Source organism: Gobio gobio, assembly GCF_949357685.1.
Source record: "Gobio gobio genome assembly, chromosome: 25".
Lineage (NCBI taxonomy): Eukaryota > Metazoa > Chordata > Actinopteri > Cypriniformes > Gobionidae > Gobio > Gobio gobio.
This window is the reverse complement of record NC_137121.1, coordinates 34,842,010-34,858,304: the sequence shown is the minus strand read 5'-3', so window position 1 is coordinate 34,858,304 and position 16,295 is coordinate 34,842,010. Positions and strand designations below refer to the sequence as shown.

The following is a 16,295-nucleotide window of genomic DNA, read 5'->3' as shown; positions in this document are numbered from 1 at the left end:
GTTTGCTTTCTGTCCAAGTGCTGGGGTGGCTGGGTATCAGACAAGGAGCTGACAATCAACAGTGGATTCCTGGAACAGCTGGAGCATGGGGACCAGGTAAATTGCTTCTTTTTATAACATGTAAATCTATCCCACTCCAAACCCTCCCTCTCAAATAAATAAAATAGTTGTAACACATATATATATATATATATTATGATTGTGTTGAAGGTTATGGCAGATCGAGGATTCCTCATTCGAGAAGAACTTCTCTGCAGAGGAGCAAGCCTCGTCATCCCTGCATTCACAAAGGGCAAAAATCAGCTTAGCCACAAGGAAGTCATCGACTCAAGGAAAACTGCCAATGTCAGAATTCACGTAAGTTGAAACTGTGTTACTCTACATTCAATTTATAGTCAAGTTTCCTGTTTTATGAATACTTATTTCCAAAACATTTGACTTGAGGGGGATAAAGAAAGAATAACTAAAATGTATTTAAGATGTCTTCTATTAACTTTTGTAATATTCAGTCTAGATTCATAAACCTATGATCTGAAGAATACAAACTAGGCTTCAAACATATGCTTGCAATTATAACCAGCAATTATTTTAATAACATTTTAAGGCAGAAATCCATTAATAATTTAAGAACATTCAGTCTTGCCTCGAAAAATAGACATTCTTAAATAAAATAAAAAGTGCATTGCTTTTGCCAAAGTGCTCTGTTGAAAATAGCTAACACAAATAAAATGCAAAGTACTTCAAATGTACACATCAGCTGATTAAAATATATATTCTACTATATTCCTTTCTTTTAACAGGTAGAACGGGCCATTGGTCGGATGAAAAAATTCCGGATTCTGAGCACAACATGGGAACTCGGACTGGTCAAGAGTGCAGACAACATAGTAACAATAATCACTGCACTTGTTAATCTGCTACCTCCACTAGTGAAATAAAGCTTTTCCTCCAGTATCCTTGCATATCACTGTTTTGTTTACATTACTTCGCAGACTCTTGTGATACAATGAACATGGGTACAAAGTAGGAATAGAAGAAGCTATGTAATCTGCAAGCAGCTGACATCCAAAACTGGGGGTTAAATGGAATTCTCTGAATAGAAATGCCAGCTTTTGTGTAAATGACAAAATCGCACCACTGAGCGCCAGTAATGGCCATTTGTCCTTGTACTTGGTAGTAGTACTCATGGTCGTGTTTGAGTTCTAGGGCCCCATCATGCAATTTGCTCATGAAGTTGTCAGATTTTGCTGCCTCACTTGGGGGTTTGTCTCGCACACTGTATGGGCATTTCACCTCAATGATTCCCCACTTGCTGACCTCTGTGCTGTCATAACAAACTCTGTCAGGAGTGGCGGCTAGAATGGGTTCTTCTGGGCTGATGTACAAGCCACATTCATGTACTATGACATGTCTTCTCTGTGCTAGTCCTTTGTAAACTTGAATGGCGACGCTTTCATTTTCTTTTCCCCAAGAGAGCATTTTTTTTTGGAAATCAGTCGGGGGCTTTGGATGAAGCATGTCACGTGCAACAAGTTCTGGTTTGGCTTTTTTACTGCTCATTTTCTTGCAAATTTTTCCAAAATTTGAAGCAGTGAGTCTTGAGTACTTCAGAAGAAACCATTTGGGACAATCAGCCTGTTGTTTTGTTTCATTCTGAAGTTTATTTGCCTGATCATATGTCACAGAGAGTGAATCAATGTAAACTTTATGCTGAGCTGAGATCTCTTGTGGAGTCTCTCCCCACCTTTGGAGCCTAGTGCCACTAAATGGGAAAGGTGGTGGACCAGGAGACTCCTTGGCAAGTAGATGGTCGAGCAGTGGTTCCTGATGTGGTGTTACGGACACCTGGTAGGGTTCACCAGCATTCTCCTTGTGTGCTGGAACATCCATATCTGTAAAACAGAATAATGAATATTTATGAAAAGAGGAAAGGCAGGACATGCTAGGCGCAACATATACCAAAAATAAAATCTTAAGTCACATCTGGATTTAACAGATACCAATGCACTTCGACATTAGTCTTCATGAGGGCAGTATGACACAGGTGTGATCAGTCACAATCAGCTATGCATGCAATATAGTTTACAATGCAATACAGCTGGAACATGGAAGACTGTCTCCCATATGTTTTATGCTATTCTGTAGTAGTGCAACCCTATTTTGTATATAGCCAATATCTGATGCCATGTTCTTGCTGCATTCTTATCCTCCTGAATATATCGTGTATATATATATATAAATATTAGTGCTGTTTTGCATTGTTAGTTCTACTGCATGCATAGCTGTCATATGACTGATCACACAATGACCTGTATTTAACTGCCATGCTTTACACATGCATGTCATACTGCCCTGATGAAGATGCTCGTCAAAATGCATAGGCCTCTATTAAATCCAGATATGCCTCCGATTCTCATTTTTCTCATTATTGAAACTAATTGGTAAATGTCAAGCACCAATTTTTACCTTCATCTTCAGTGTCATTTGTCTCGCTGTTTGCTGTGTCAGTCTCTTCTGGGTAGTGTTAATTTTGTCACCTATTTTTAATTTAGTCTTAGTCTTAGTCTTGTGCCAAATGTCCTTGATAGTTTTAGTCATATTTAGTCACTCAAATATCTTTTTTTGTTAGTCAAGTTTTAGTCGACTAAAAGTCTCGTCATTTTAGTCTAGTTTTAGTCAAAAGACAACTCAAGGTATCTTAGTCAAGTTTTAGTCGACCAAAAGTCTAGTCATTTTAGTAAAAGGAAAACTCAATATATTTTGTGGCAAAATAAGTTACATAAAGTACATATAACCTGCATAATGTATGTGCCACAACACCATAGCTAAATGGTTGATTTACAGCGTAGATGCCTATAATCAGCATTAGCTTATGAGACGATGGGCACAAATATTGATTTTGATCTTGATTCAGTATGAATTCATATGTATATAGCCTACTGTACATATAAGGAAAAATAAGTTTGCCTTTTAGCACTATTTTATTATATTTGCTTGCATTCTTTACTATTCACTATTATTAACATTTCAAAATTTCACAAATAAGTAAGCAGTTATGATCTGCAACTAGACTACATGTATATTTATTAAAGGGCCATACAGGCACCAGTGGGTAATGGCATTACAAGTGAAATGTTTTATTTTTCCAGCCACAAAATGACTCTAATGTGCCTCTTTGCAGTGGAATTCTCTATTTTAACCTTAATTAATACACTAATTGTAATATAAATAATACAAATATTAGAAGAAAAATATTTTAAGTGGTCATTAATGGACAATAAGTATTGCACAAATAGTATTTAATACCAAAAGATCTCCTCAAAATATTCAATAAATATTATTGAATTAAAATATAGGCTATTTATTTTAAAAATAGTTCAGGGGCCCGTTTCAGAAAGGAGGTTAAGTGAAAACTCTGAGTAGGTTAACCCTGAAAAAAGGGAAACTCTGGGTTTTCTGTTTCAGAATGGGAGGTATGTTAAACCCGAGAAAGCAGGGTAAGCCAAGCCTGTTTCTGAAAGAGAGGTAACTTATACTCAGAGTCAGTTACCAGGGTAACTTACTCTGTGAACCTAACCTGGTCAGGAGCAGGTTTTCTTTGGTAAACCCAGAGTTTCTTTCGTTCTCCTCCCCCTTTTTAAAGCACCAGCAGTGTTTAAATACTTTATTCATTCATTCAAACGCCACAAATGCTTTTTTTACTGAGTATTTTGGTCGTATTTCAAGTATAAATATAAAAAAAATTAATTTTCTGCCACTTGACAAAAATACAAAGTAAGAAAAGCATTCTTTGCAGGAACATTCATTGCTCATTTTTTTCATCATGAGGACACTGTCTAAATGACAAAAATGGCATGTCCTTTTATACAGGAAGGATCCTGACGTTCACTTGATAATAATCCTCCAGAAGTAACCTAATAATTTGAATTTCCTTTAGGATTTCCAGTGGTTGGACGCATTTATGACACTCATATACCCATCATCACACTTTCTGAAAACGGATTATTGTATGGAATGGAAGGATGCTGCCAGATGGTAGTATGAGATATATGCCATAACCACCACCACAGCTATTAAATACATTTATTTACATTTTTATAGTCATCTTTATTTCCTACAAATACTTTATTCTTTTTCCTGTTGGATGTTAATATTCTTCCTCCATCTCCTCTTCATCTGTCAGTGGTGCTGGAGTTTGGCTGCCCTGAGTAGAAGTAAACTGTTTAATATCATTACCCTGATTAATAAATGTAACAGGTGGGATCAGAGAACATGTCATTATGTGAAAGAGCATAGACCCTTTTCACATTTCTGGGTTTCAGAAGCTGAAGTCGTCATAGTTGGGTTAACTCTTATAGCGGTGAATGAGAGAATACATTAAATATATATTTTTGTGTCTCCATTTGCTCAAATAGCAAAAGAAAAACTCCACAATAGTGATTTCACAACTTTCAAAAAGATGGAAAAATTAAAGTGAGATTGATAACTGCAGTGAAAAGAGAGAAAGATGTTAATTTTAACTATCACTCCCATAGACGCTGTATTAGAAACACTCTCACAGCAGCGGTAACTTGATTTTTGTAATTTGATGCAAAAGTAATATAATACAAAGTATTAGTGTTATAAATGTACATACATAAAAAAAAATACAAAAAACGTTGCAGGATTTACGATATTGATGACCATTAAAACACGTCATCACACTCTGTAAAAAGGGTCTATGTGGGAAAAGCTGCTGCACATTGGACACTGAATGATATTTATTTAATATGTCAAATGTTTGTAAAGTCATTAAACCAACACCCATGCACATTTTATGCTTAAAGCTTTTCCTGATTGAATTATGTTTTTTTTTTTTTTTTTTTTTAGCTGATGCCACATTCTTTGTTTGCCTTTTTGATACCATGAAAATTAAACTTAATTAAAATAATTAAGAATTAAACTTGTGTATTGACCCGGAAGTATGCAAACGTCTTTTTGTTGGGTGCTGTTGCCATGGTGAATCGTAATTTCGGAGCTCCATTGATCGTGGCTTTTCATAGTTGGAGTGCATGAGCTTAACTCAGAGTCAGTCTACTCAGAGTTGATTGAACTACCTCAATTCAGCTGTTCTGAAACCCAAAACTCAGAGTTTCCCATCTCAGAGTAAGTCAACTCAGAGTTCAGGTTTAAACTCAGAGTTGGTTGAACCTCCTTTCTGAAACAGGCCCCAGGTGTATGGTCACATTTGACCATCAACAGGGCCGGCCCGTGGCATAGGCGGAATAGGCAAATGCTAGGGGCGCATCTCATCCATAGGGGCGCCAAAATGTATTAGGCCTACTGATACTATTTTATTCATATTAATTTGAAATCAGCCGCACCTGTCGCCTCAGCCGCCTCAGCCCTCCCAGGGCACGCGCGCTTAGTGTGACCTTCTCTACCGCACTCAAAACACCTCATTGTATCGGAAGATGCAAAAATGACATAATCAAAACCATCATTTCGAAATTTGAATGTCACATTCAAATCATCCTCGCCATTGTTTAAAATCATGTACACTTGCCGTCTAAAACAAACAACATGCTTGAGCAGCGGAGACTTACAACCTAACGGTATTTTTTAATTTGCGACATGATTTTGCCATGCCTGGACAATTCTGTTATTAGCAACTCGTCCTTAATGAAGGGTGGAACATTAGAGAGGATTATTCTTTTTGCTGGTTGAATTAACGGTACAACAGAAACAAGCGTATCTTGGATCACAACTCCACTCTGAACAACACTATTCACTTTCTCTATGGCGTCCAAAAAAACAACCACAGCGCTATTCATTCGGGAAGCCGACACAATACTATTATAACCGACAGCCTTCCCAACAGCCAAAGCACAATCTTCCACGGAACAATTAAAGGACGGCAATACTTTAATGCCATGCCTACGTGAAAGTTTGTCAAAACTTTGACCGGGCAGCACCGGTGATGCCGCCATGGCAACACCTGCCAACGGCGTCCCCTTAATTTATACTTCACACAACAATACACCAATAGTTTAAAACACTCTACAACTATGATAAAACAGTGTGGGGAAAACAGAAAGAAAAGAGAAAAGATCACTCTCACCACTGCAGCGTTCTCTCACACACGCTCCCCGCAACACTCACTCGCACATGCGCACGAGAGAGAGAGAGAGAGAGAGAGAGAGAGAGAGAGAGAGAGAGAGAGAGAGAGAGAGAGAGAGAGAGAGAGAGAGAGAGAGAGAGAGAGAGAGAGAGAGAGAGAGAGAGAGAGAGAGAGAGAGAGAGAGAGAGAGAGAGAGAGAGAGAGAATACAAACAAATGTTCAGGGAAGAAACAAGGAAAAATTATTCTTAAATTAATGTTTTATGTAAAAACACACACACTCATGCTTTATAATGGCAGTGAATTGTTGGGTGGTTTTTGAAGGCCATAAAAGTGCATCTATCCATCATAAAAGTGCATCTATCCATCATAAAAGTGCATCTATCCATCATAAAAGTGCATCTATCCATCATAAAAGTGCATCTATCCATCATAAAAGTGCATCCATCCATCATAAAAGTGCATCCATCCATCATAAAAGTGTAAGCCCTGACGTGATGCACAGGAGCAGGTTAGGGTTAGGGTTCCATCGTAAGCTTTGACGCCTCTCGCTGATGCTGACTGCAAATGTGCATCATAGTTAGTTATTTATATTAACATAAAATGTTGACAGTCTGATTCAGCCATGGCAAACTAAGTATAGTGGTCACTACCAAAACATTACTGTCACTACCGAAAATGTGCAGTCACTTCCATAACATGGGATGTTTTGTCAAAAATAAAGTATATTGAATTATCAACTAAGCTGTTATGATAGTGTTTGGTGCAATGCATATTCAAACTAATGAATCCTTACCTTTGAAATCAGTATGATAAACTGTATGCCTTTTGCAAAGAAAAATTGGATTCAAAATACAACAAATCTCATAAATAACACTTAAAATATTATTAAAATAGTAATTGTTATTGATTTAACCTGTAAAAACAATTTTAAAAAATTGAAAAAATCTCAATTTACAAGGTAGATCTTAATAGGTCATTATAAGCCTTCTTAATAAATTATTTATTTTGTGTTTTGGTAGTGACAAATTTGGGGAGAAGGAAAATATTCCAGCATTTTATGAAAATACAATATGAGAATTATCTGCACAATTACTAGAAATGTGTACCTTGGATATTAAACATTTTGCATACATGCAAAATTTGAGAAAAAAAAGAAAAAAATTCAAGATGTTTCCACCTCTGACTTTGCCCCAATTCTGTAGAATGGCCCAAATATGGAATTAGGGGGAGAGCACTTACTTGGTTAAATAACTACATAATCAATATCAATATGTAGAACTACAAAACGTTAAATCAAAGTCAAAGGTAATTTACCTGTGGGGTTCCCCAGGGGTCAGAGCTGGGACCGTTGTTGTTTAATTTATGTATAAATAATGTATGGGAGGTGTCTAATAAACTGAAAACCATTTTATTTGCTGATAACACAAATTTAATTTGTGCTGGGGGAAATTCTTTGATTTTGAATTACTTAATTTTGGAAGCTTGCACTGAGAAGTCTATGTTCTTATTTATTTGTTATTTTAATTGTATTATATATATGTAAGTATGTATGTATATATATATATATATATATATATATATATATATATTTTTTTTTTTTTTTTTTTTTTTTTTCTTCTCTCTGCCTTTTCACTTATATGTTCAATAAAGAAGAATCACATCACAAGAATAAAATAAATGCAAGACAAATCCATATTTGATCTGTGGAAGCCGGGATGAATGAGTAAGCAGTGTTACTGACACTCAGCCACTCCTCAGAGGCCGAATACAGACTTTAGAGAACATATGAAAAGAGCAATAAACAACTGTTTTTGATGCCAGAGGTTTCTCACTGAAATCAATGGAGCAGCTGAGCGTCGAAAAGTGACACTGAAGGGTCCTGACCAAGCCTCAATATGTGACGAGTTTGGTGTGAGAATGTGTTACCAAAACTAAGAAACTCCTCGACCTTTGGACACTGATGAGCTTAAATCCAGCGTATAGCTTTAGTTCTGGCAGGGCACGTTAGTCAAGCTTGCTTCAGCTGATCACGTCTACCTATAGGGATACGATGCCTATCATAGCATGCATATAAAAGCTCCTTCAGTATCATCAGCTGCTATTGCGTTCTTCTGAGCTAATTACCCTCCTCCATCCCCAGCCAGGATTTGGCATTCTGATTCCCCTGAATCAGGCTACATTCCTGAATTGGGTTGTACTCTTTAATATGACATTAATGACTGCTTTTGTTCTGTTTACCCGAAGGGGGGTTTATCACTGCTCTCTCTGCTCTTACCCATGCTAGACTGCATGGATGAGCAGGGAGTTCTTGCCCAGAACAGAACCATACCGCCAATCTAAACTATAGCCGCGTTTCCACCGCAGGAACTTTACCCCGGAACCAGGAACTTTGGGGGGGAACTCGGTGTGTTTCGACCGCAGGAACCAGGGTCTAAATGAAGTTCCGGGTAAATATTTCCCCCTCCAAACGGCCCTGCTTGCGAGGTGGGACTTTTGAAAAGTTCGCGAACTTTCGGGGGTGGGACTTGGGCGCTGAACATGCTGATTGGTTGAGCTCTCGCAGCTATTTTTTTTTCCCACCGCCATATTTACAAGTCTTTTGCGAGGTGGGTTCCGTGGGTTTTGCGTTCAGTAAATATTTTTTTTGCAACAATGGAGTTCAACAAAAAATTCGACCGATGGACCGACGACGAGGTTCAGGCTTTATTGAGCATATGCGGAGGAGGACATCCAGCGGGAACTGGAAACGGCGACCCGCAAAAGGTATACCTGAAGATATCGACTCGGTTCCAGTCACACTGGAAAACAGTGCAGAGAGAAATTGAAGAAATTAAGACAAGATTACAAGAAATTAAAGGATCATAACAACCGGAGCGGTTCCGACCGGCGTATCAACAAGTGGTATGACCGCCTGGACGCGTTGCTGGGACACAGACCGTCCTTTTCTAGGGCAGCGGTAACGAAAGACTCGGCTAGTGCGTTGTTGGAAACCATCCAGGAATCCGAGTGGGTTGAAGGTAAATATATCATCTTGGTATCATCTATTAAACTCGTTGCAGTGTTTAAACACGTTGCAGTAACTTTTTTCAACGTGCTTTTCCAGACGTAACGAGTGGCCCTGATGAATCGCAGGCAACGGAGACCAGCGTGTTTTCCCCCGCGGTCACCAGTACGTTATAAAGCTGACAAAAATGTGTATATATTTAAAAACTGATGTGTAATCCTTAATGGTTTTGTTGTTTTTAATTGTAAACTTAAATTGCCCATGATAAAAATTGCACACTGGGCATTGTTCAAGCTGGGCAAACAATTGTTCATTATTTGTAGTGAAAACACTTTAAATAATTAATTGATGGTTTCTATTGTTTCATGGTTGCCTTTTGTATTAATTTCCATGTGTTTCTGTGCAAGTTTTCTACTTAGGGAAAAGGAAAAAGGACTGTGACTTTTTTGATGCACTGAGGGACATGGAGGATGCTAACCGGCCGTCCTGCAGCATGGACAAGAACAGCCTGACCAATATATGCAGCTGTTACTGGATAGCCAGGCCGAGGAGAGATGAGGAGGCAAGAGTTGGCATTCCACCAGTCAGAAGCGGAAGAAAGCAGACGGCAGCAGAGGGACTTTCAGACCGGGTTTCTGTCTGTTCTTGGACAGTTTGTCCAGTCGTTCAAGAAGTAGCCACAATGACCAGCCGCTTGAATGAAGCATTTGCACTACCACACTTGTACTTTATATATTGTACGTGTTGGCACAGCTCTTGGACAGGTTACTGAAAAAGACACTTTTTTTATATTGTTGTTTTCACATTTTATATTTTCATTTTATTGTTCTAGTAATTTATTTGTCTTTGTACACTTTTATTTTAATTTTGTAAGAACTAATCTGTCTAAAATAAAGTAAAATGTGTAAAATGTCACTGTGTATTTAATTTCCACGTTCTAACTATATAACCACATTCTAATTGTATTCATATAGTGTAGGAAGCAAATAAAAGGGCTGCTGCTCGCAAGTCTTTCTGAATATGCACATAAACATATATAGAAAACCCAAATATTATATTTTTAAATGTATAATATGTGAATGTAGTATAATAACTTATAACCACGACTTAAGTGAAGCCATAAGTGTGGTCCTGCTTCATTTCAAATTTGAGGAAGAAGTCTCTAAAATTATGCATTTAATGAAGCATATTGTAATACTAGTCATGTGAATTTTTTTTTTGTGAATGTTAAGAGATGTTATTGTGATAAAAAATAAAATACTTGCAGTCTAGTACCTAATCTTTCAACTGCTTAATTCAGTCTATTGTTTTCATTCAATTAACTTTTCACACATCTGTCATGACTGAAACCTCATTATCCTTTTATAGAAAATGTTTTGTTTTGGAATTGAGCTATTACAACACATTCAGATTTTGGATTGCCCATCATCCCATTTTGCATTAAAATGGTCAAACCAGGTGAAAGTGCACGTTTAAATAAGCAGTGTTGGTAATGTGTGTACATAATCAGCAAAAGCAGCGCTGCTTGCATCACCTACACTTGTTATTGTTGCAGACAGTATCGCGCAAAAGTGATTACTGTCCGTCGGTGACTGGGAGAAGCAGTCGCGCGCATTCCCACGTCACCGGACTAATTTGCCTAATCTCCCCGGTACTTTAGACCGCGGTGGAAACGCAGATTGTAGCAGGTCTGGGGGAGAAAAAGTTCCTGGGAAAAAAGTTCCTGGTACAAATAGTTCCGGGTAATTTCGGTGGAAACGCGGCTTATGCTAATTGTTTGACGATAGTGATCCTGACAGAAATGGGTATACTTTTATTCTTGAAACTGATTGAACAATGATAGTTATTTTATTCATAAACTAACAGTTTGAGGGTTTAGAAAATTGTTTGGCTGGTTGGAATGAGATTTTGATGACAAAGTTTTTAGGATCAAACTTTAATTTAGTCTTGATAATGCAAATTACCCAAATACTGAAGCCTAATGTTGAACTAGATGCCGTAACATAAGATATGTTTAACTTTATAAACTTGTTTGACTTTGTCAACAAATAATTAGGATCACTTTATGCGAGTGAACCAAACATCTGTACAAATAAAACTGCATACTTATAGTTGTTTTGGATTAATTTGATATGCTGTGATATGGAGAATTATGAAAAAGTGAGGTTTTGTAGAATTAATAGCAAGTGTCGGTAATGACAAGCATCATCGTTAAGATACTTCACTACCACAGAAATTGGATGAGAGAAAAACTGTCGTTTCTGTTGTCCTGCTCCAGATGCACCTCACTTGAATGCAAAAAAAGCTGCCAAAAATTGCACGATTATATTCTATATTTTATGTTAAGTGATTTACGACAAAATATTTGTTCTCAATGACATTTTACCGAAACTGACCAATGGAACAATAACTTAATTCATCTCTCAAGCGTTATAAGCTCTTTAAACGAGAAGATGGGTGGCTCTTAAAAGAGCCTTTGGGGTGGGTAAGGTCAGAGGTCACCTCACTTTGAGCTGGTGTATTTGGTCACAGCCTTTGTGCCCTCGGACACGGCGTGTTTGGCCAGCTCTCCGGGCAGCAGCAGACGCACGGCGGTCTGGATCTCTCTAGAGGTGATGGTGGAGCGCTTGTTGTAGTGCGCCAGACGAGACGCCTCACCGCCGATGCGCTCGAAGATGTCGTTGACGAAAGAGTTCATGATGCCCATCGCCTTGGAGGAGATGCCGGTGTCAGGATGAACCTGCTTCAGGACTTTGTACACATAGATAGCGTAGCTCTCCTTCCTGGACTTTCTGCGCTTCTTCCCTCCCTTACCGGCGGTCTTGGTGACGGCCTTCTTGGAGCCTTTCTTAGGCGCGGACTTTGCTGGTTCAGGCATGATGATGAAGAGTCAATGTGCGCTCAGGAGCGATACAGAGGCTTTTATTCACCGACATATGCTAATTTACTAAGAGATACAGGATTCTTCTGATTGGCTGTTTTCATAGACCGAACCCATAAACTCGTATTTCATTGGACAACTCAAAGGAGCGGGTAAATATTAGCCCCGCCCACCGCTTTATGTTTGAAGGAGACCCCGCACATTTTAGTTTCCTTTGTTCATGTCCCGCTCTTTTTAGATTTGATTAAAGTCTGAAGACTCATTTTTAGAATAAAGTAATAAGATCCATTTTTAAAATAGACCCTTTACCACTAACATATCACTTTATTGTCACCTTTTTAACTTAGTTCTTGATTCTGTAATTCACTTGAAATTGCAATAGACAGTTATATTCTCTGAAATAAACATTATACAACTCGTTTTGAATATCAGCCAAAAGCCGATTTTAACGCAATACAGCATTTAAACAATCTCAAAATACAATTTTGTGTAGAAATTTTAAAAGCCAATGTTTTCTATGCATAATTTACATATTTTTGTTTTTTATTCATATCAGCTTATTAGAAATAATATAATATATCGCCAGCATTGCTGTGATATGACTCTTTAGGTGAGGGAGTGTGTGGCTCTTAAAAGAGCCGTTGGGTTTGTGGTTTCTCTTGATTTCAGGCGTTTATCCTCCGAAGCCGTACAGGGTGCGTCCCTGCCGCTTCAGCGCGTACACAACATCCATGGCGGTGACGGTCTTTCTCTTGGCGTGCTCGGTGTAGGTCACGGCATCGCGGATCACGTTCTCCAGAAACACCTTCAACACTCCGCGGGTCTCCTCGTAGATCAGACCGGAGATGCGCTTGACACCGCCGCGGCGAGCCAGACGACGGATGGCGGGCTTGGTGATTCCCTGGATGTTATCGCGCAAAACTTTACGGTGACGCTTAGCGCCTCCTTTACCGAGTCCTTTACCGCCTTTGCCTCTTCCAGACATAGTTGATTCTATGTATTTAAGTCGTTCGTACAATAACGAGTGGATAATAAACGCTACAAGAAAGCAGTTTATATTTGCTTACAGGACCTGACAGAAACCACCGCCGTGTCACATGGCACACACCCCTCCCCCCAATTTTTATTTATTTATTTATTTATTTATTTATTTATTTATTTATTTATTTATTTATTTATTTATTTATTTATTTATTTATTTATTTATTTGTCAGGGACAATGCAGCGCACATTATTACATACATAATTATCATAGACAAAGCCATAACAAAAAATGTGTAGATGTGTTGCATAAAAGGTTTCTAGCTGATAGGCTAATTTGCAACCCCAGTCCCTGGTCAGGGCTTTCTAAAAACAACGACCTAATATATTTACACAACCACATTACACAAAACAACACATCACATCCAACACAGACGATAGCTCAATGTTCACATATTTGATTTTCTTTCAGCCAGTGTTTCACCTTTCTATTAAAAGTTTTCAGGTCTGTTTCTATTTTTATTTCCGTTGGTAAATCATTCCAAAAATGGGTCCCTATCAATGAGAAACTTGACTGGCCAAAAGTAGTTTTGCGTCTCTCTGCTATGCAGTTACCACCCAATGCTCTCCTAGTGGCAACTTTCCTTGTGTTTATTTTTGTCACAAAAGGACAGAGTACGACCGGAGCTAGATTATTTATACATTTAAAAATCAACTTAAGAAAAGAAAACTTGATAAAACTGTCAAAATTTAAAAGCTTATACTTCTGTACAATCAAACAGTGATGCCACTTAATTGGTTTCTGATCCATTATTTTCAGTGCTTGTTTATGTAATGATATGATGGGTTTGACTGTTGTCTGGGAAGCTTGGCCCCATACAGTAACACCATACGATAAATGAGAGAGTATCATAGCATGAAAAAACAGTAAAGCTGCTTTGACAGGTATATGACACCTAATCATTCTAAAACAGTTTAGATTTGTCCGGACAGTCTTGCATAGTTTGTTAATATGTGCATTGAATTTGAGTTGGGAGTCCAAAATAATACCTAAGAATTTAAATTCCTCAACTTCCTCTATGACTTCTTGATCTATTTTAATAATACATTTAGCTTTTCCTCTAATTGAGAAGCACATAGATACAGTCTTTTTGACATTAAGAGTCAGATGATTGTCTTTAAGCCATTTGGATATACCCTCCATTTCCTTGGTCAGGGTTTCTGCTACTATAGTTGATGTCCTAGCTGATGCATAAATTACTGTATCGTCAGCATACATTTGACAGTTAGCTGACTGACAGCATGTAGGTAAATCATTTATATATAGACTAAAGAGCAGTGGCCCCAAAATGGAGCCCTGTGGAATACCCATTGTGCATTGTAATGATGTTGAGAGTTCATTGTTTATTTTAACACGTTGCTCCCTATGTTCCAGATATGATGCAAACCATCCGATAGCATGTTCAGAGAAGTTGAAGATGGCAAGTTTATTTAAGAGTATGGTGTGGTTCACAGTGTCAAAGGCCTTTTTAGGTCAATAAACACAGCTCCCACAACATTACCCTTGTCCAGCTTACTCTTAATGTTCTCGGTAAGGTAGCAATTAGCCATTTCTGTAGAATACCCTACTCTAAACCCAAACTGTTTAGAATTGATAAGTTTATTACCTTCAAGATGTTCTATTAACTGTTCTATGATAATTTTCTCTAAAATTTTGGATAAAACCGGCAGTATTGAGATTGGCCTATAGTTGCTTGCTTGATTCTTTACGCCAGCTTTGAAAATCGGTGTAATGATGGCTTGTTTCCAACTTTGTGGGAATTTGCCTACTCTGATGGAAAGATTTACAAGATGGGTTACTGGTTTAATCAAGGCAGAGCAGTAATTTTTAATAAAAGCAGTGTCCAACCCAAATATATCCTTTGCCTTAGAATTATTTAATTTATTAATAATTTTAAGAACTTTATCCTGACTAACCTCTTTAATTTGAAAAAGATCTGATTGGTCAGACTTTGTGGTCTGTGATAGGGTTGCTGGTTCAAAAGTCTCAGCAAGCTCCTCCACAGACTGAATAAAGAAATTATTAAATGCATTTGTAATAACTGAATTGTCAGTGCTGATAACTCCATTCACTTCCAACTCAGCTATTGTTTTTTGTTGACTAGGTTTCAGTCTTGTAAGGCTATTAAGGTGCTTCCAAAGGGATGCACTATTTCCTTCCGATTCCTCAATCAATTGCATAAAATAGGCTGTCTTTGCCTTACGCAGTTCTCTGACTACTGCATTTCTCAATCCTTTAAAGATGAGAAAGTCTGTATTTGTTTTGGAGGGCAGAGATTTTTTCAATGCATTGTCTCTTTTTTTCATTAGCTGACGAATGTCATTGTTCAGCCATGGTAGAAAGGCTTTTCGTTGCGTGCCTTTAAATGTCTTACTGTATTTTCTAGAGCTAGAGCTAGAGCAAACTAGAGCACATGTGGTAAAATCTCAACCCTGACGTTTATTTATATTAAAACTCATTTCATAAAAGCTATTTCACAAAGATCATATAATTTACAGTGGTTTATAGTGAAAAGTGCTTTACTACAAACTCACCCGAATAAACGAAGATACAAGAGGCTATTTCACAATCTTATTTAATAATTTTACTAATAATAGAGAGGCACATCTATTTTATCTTCTGTTTATACCTGTGTTGGTACATGTTTATTTTAAGTGTTTTTTGTTGTTGTTGTTGTTGTTTTTATCTTTTTATTAATGGGAATTTAGAAAACACAAACAATGGAGACCCCAACAAATTATTGTATAAAAACTGAAATGTTAAAAGGGTTCACGTTTGATACTCTTTCACAAGCACAACTTTACTGACTGCATACATTTTAACCTTTAAACAGGCAAAACGATCAGCATACAACCACATAAAACCTTTCATGTCACTTTTTATATCATCTACACTTGAGTAAAACATTCAAATGAGTTTTTGATATTCATATATTTTGATTATTTTGATTATTTATTTTGACTTCATGAGCTGTATATCCCATGATAAGTTTCTCTATTAAAGGGCATATTGCAGGTTACAGCCCCCAGTGAATCAATGTATATATTTATAAAAATTAGGAACTAGATTTTCTTTAAAATATATTTATTAATACGCTACTAAGGCTTCTGGAGTCGTTTTTGTGAGAACATTTTACTTCTGCATCTAAAAAAGCCAAAACGGAAGTGACGTAACGGGAGGGAGTGCGGTCCATTTCAACAATAGGAAAACAATGGGTCGCAATGCTGAGGAAATTGTAAATGTTTATTCATACTCATATGACGGAC

At 37.5% G+C, this 16,295-nt stretch overlaps 1 protein-coding gene across 1 annotated transcript; it reads right to left on the bottom strand.

Moving 5' to 3' along the window:
* Positions 1-11,609: 11,609 nt before the first annotated feature.
* LOC307122001 (histone H2B-like) lies at positions 11,610-11,984 on the bottom strand (the record flags this gene model as incomplete). The annotated part of the gene is made up of 1 exon (XM_079809800.1): positions 11,610-11,984. The coding sequence occupies one exon, from the start codon at positions 11,982-11,984 to the stop codon at positions 11,610-11,612; it is 375 nt and encodes a 124-aa protein (XP_079665926.1).
* Between the last annotated feature and the right edge of the window lie 4,311 nt (positions 11,985-16,295).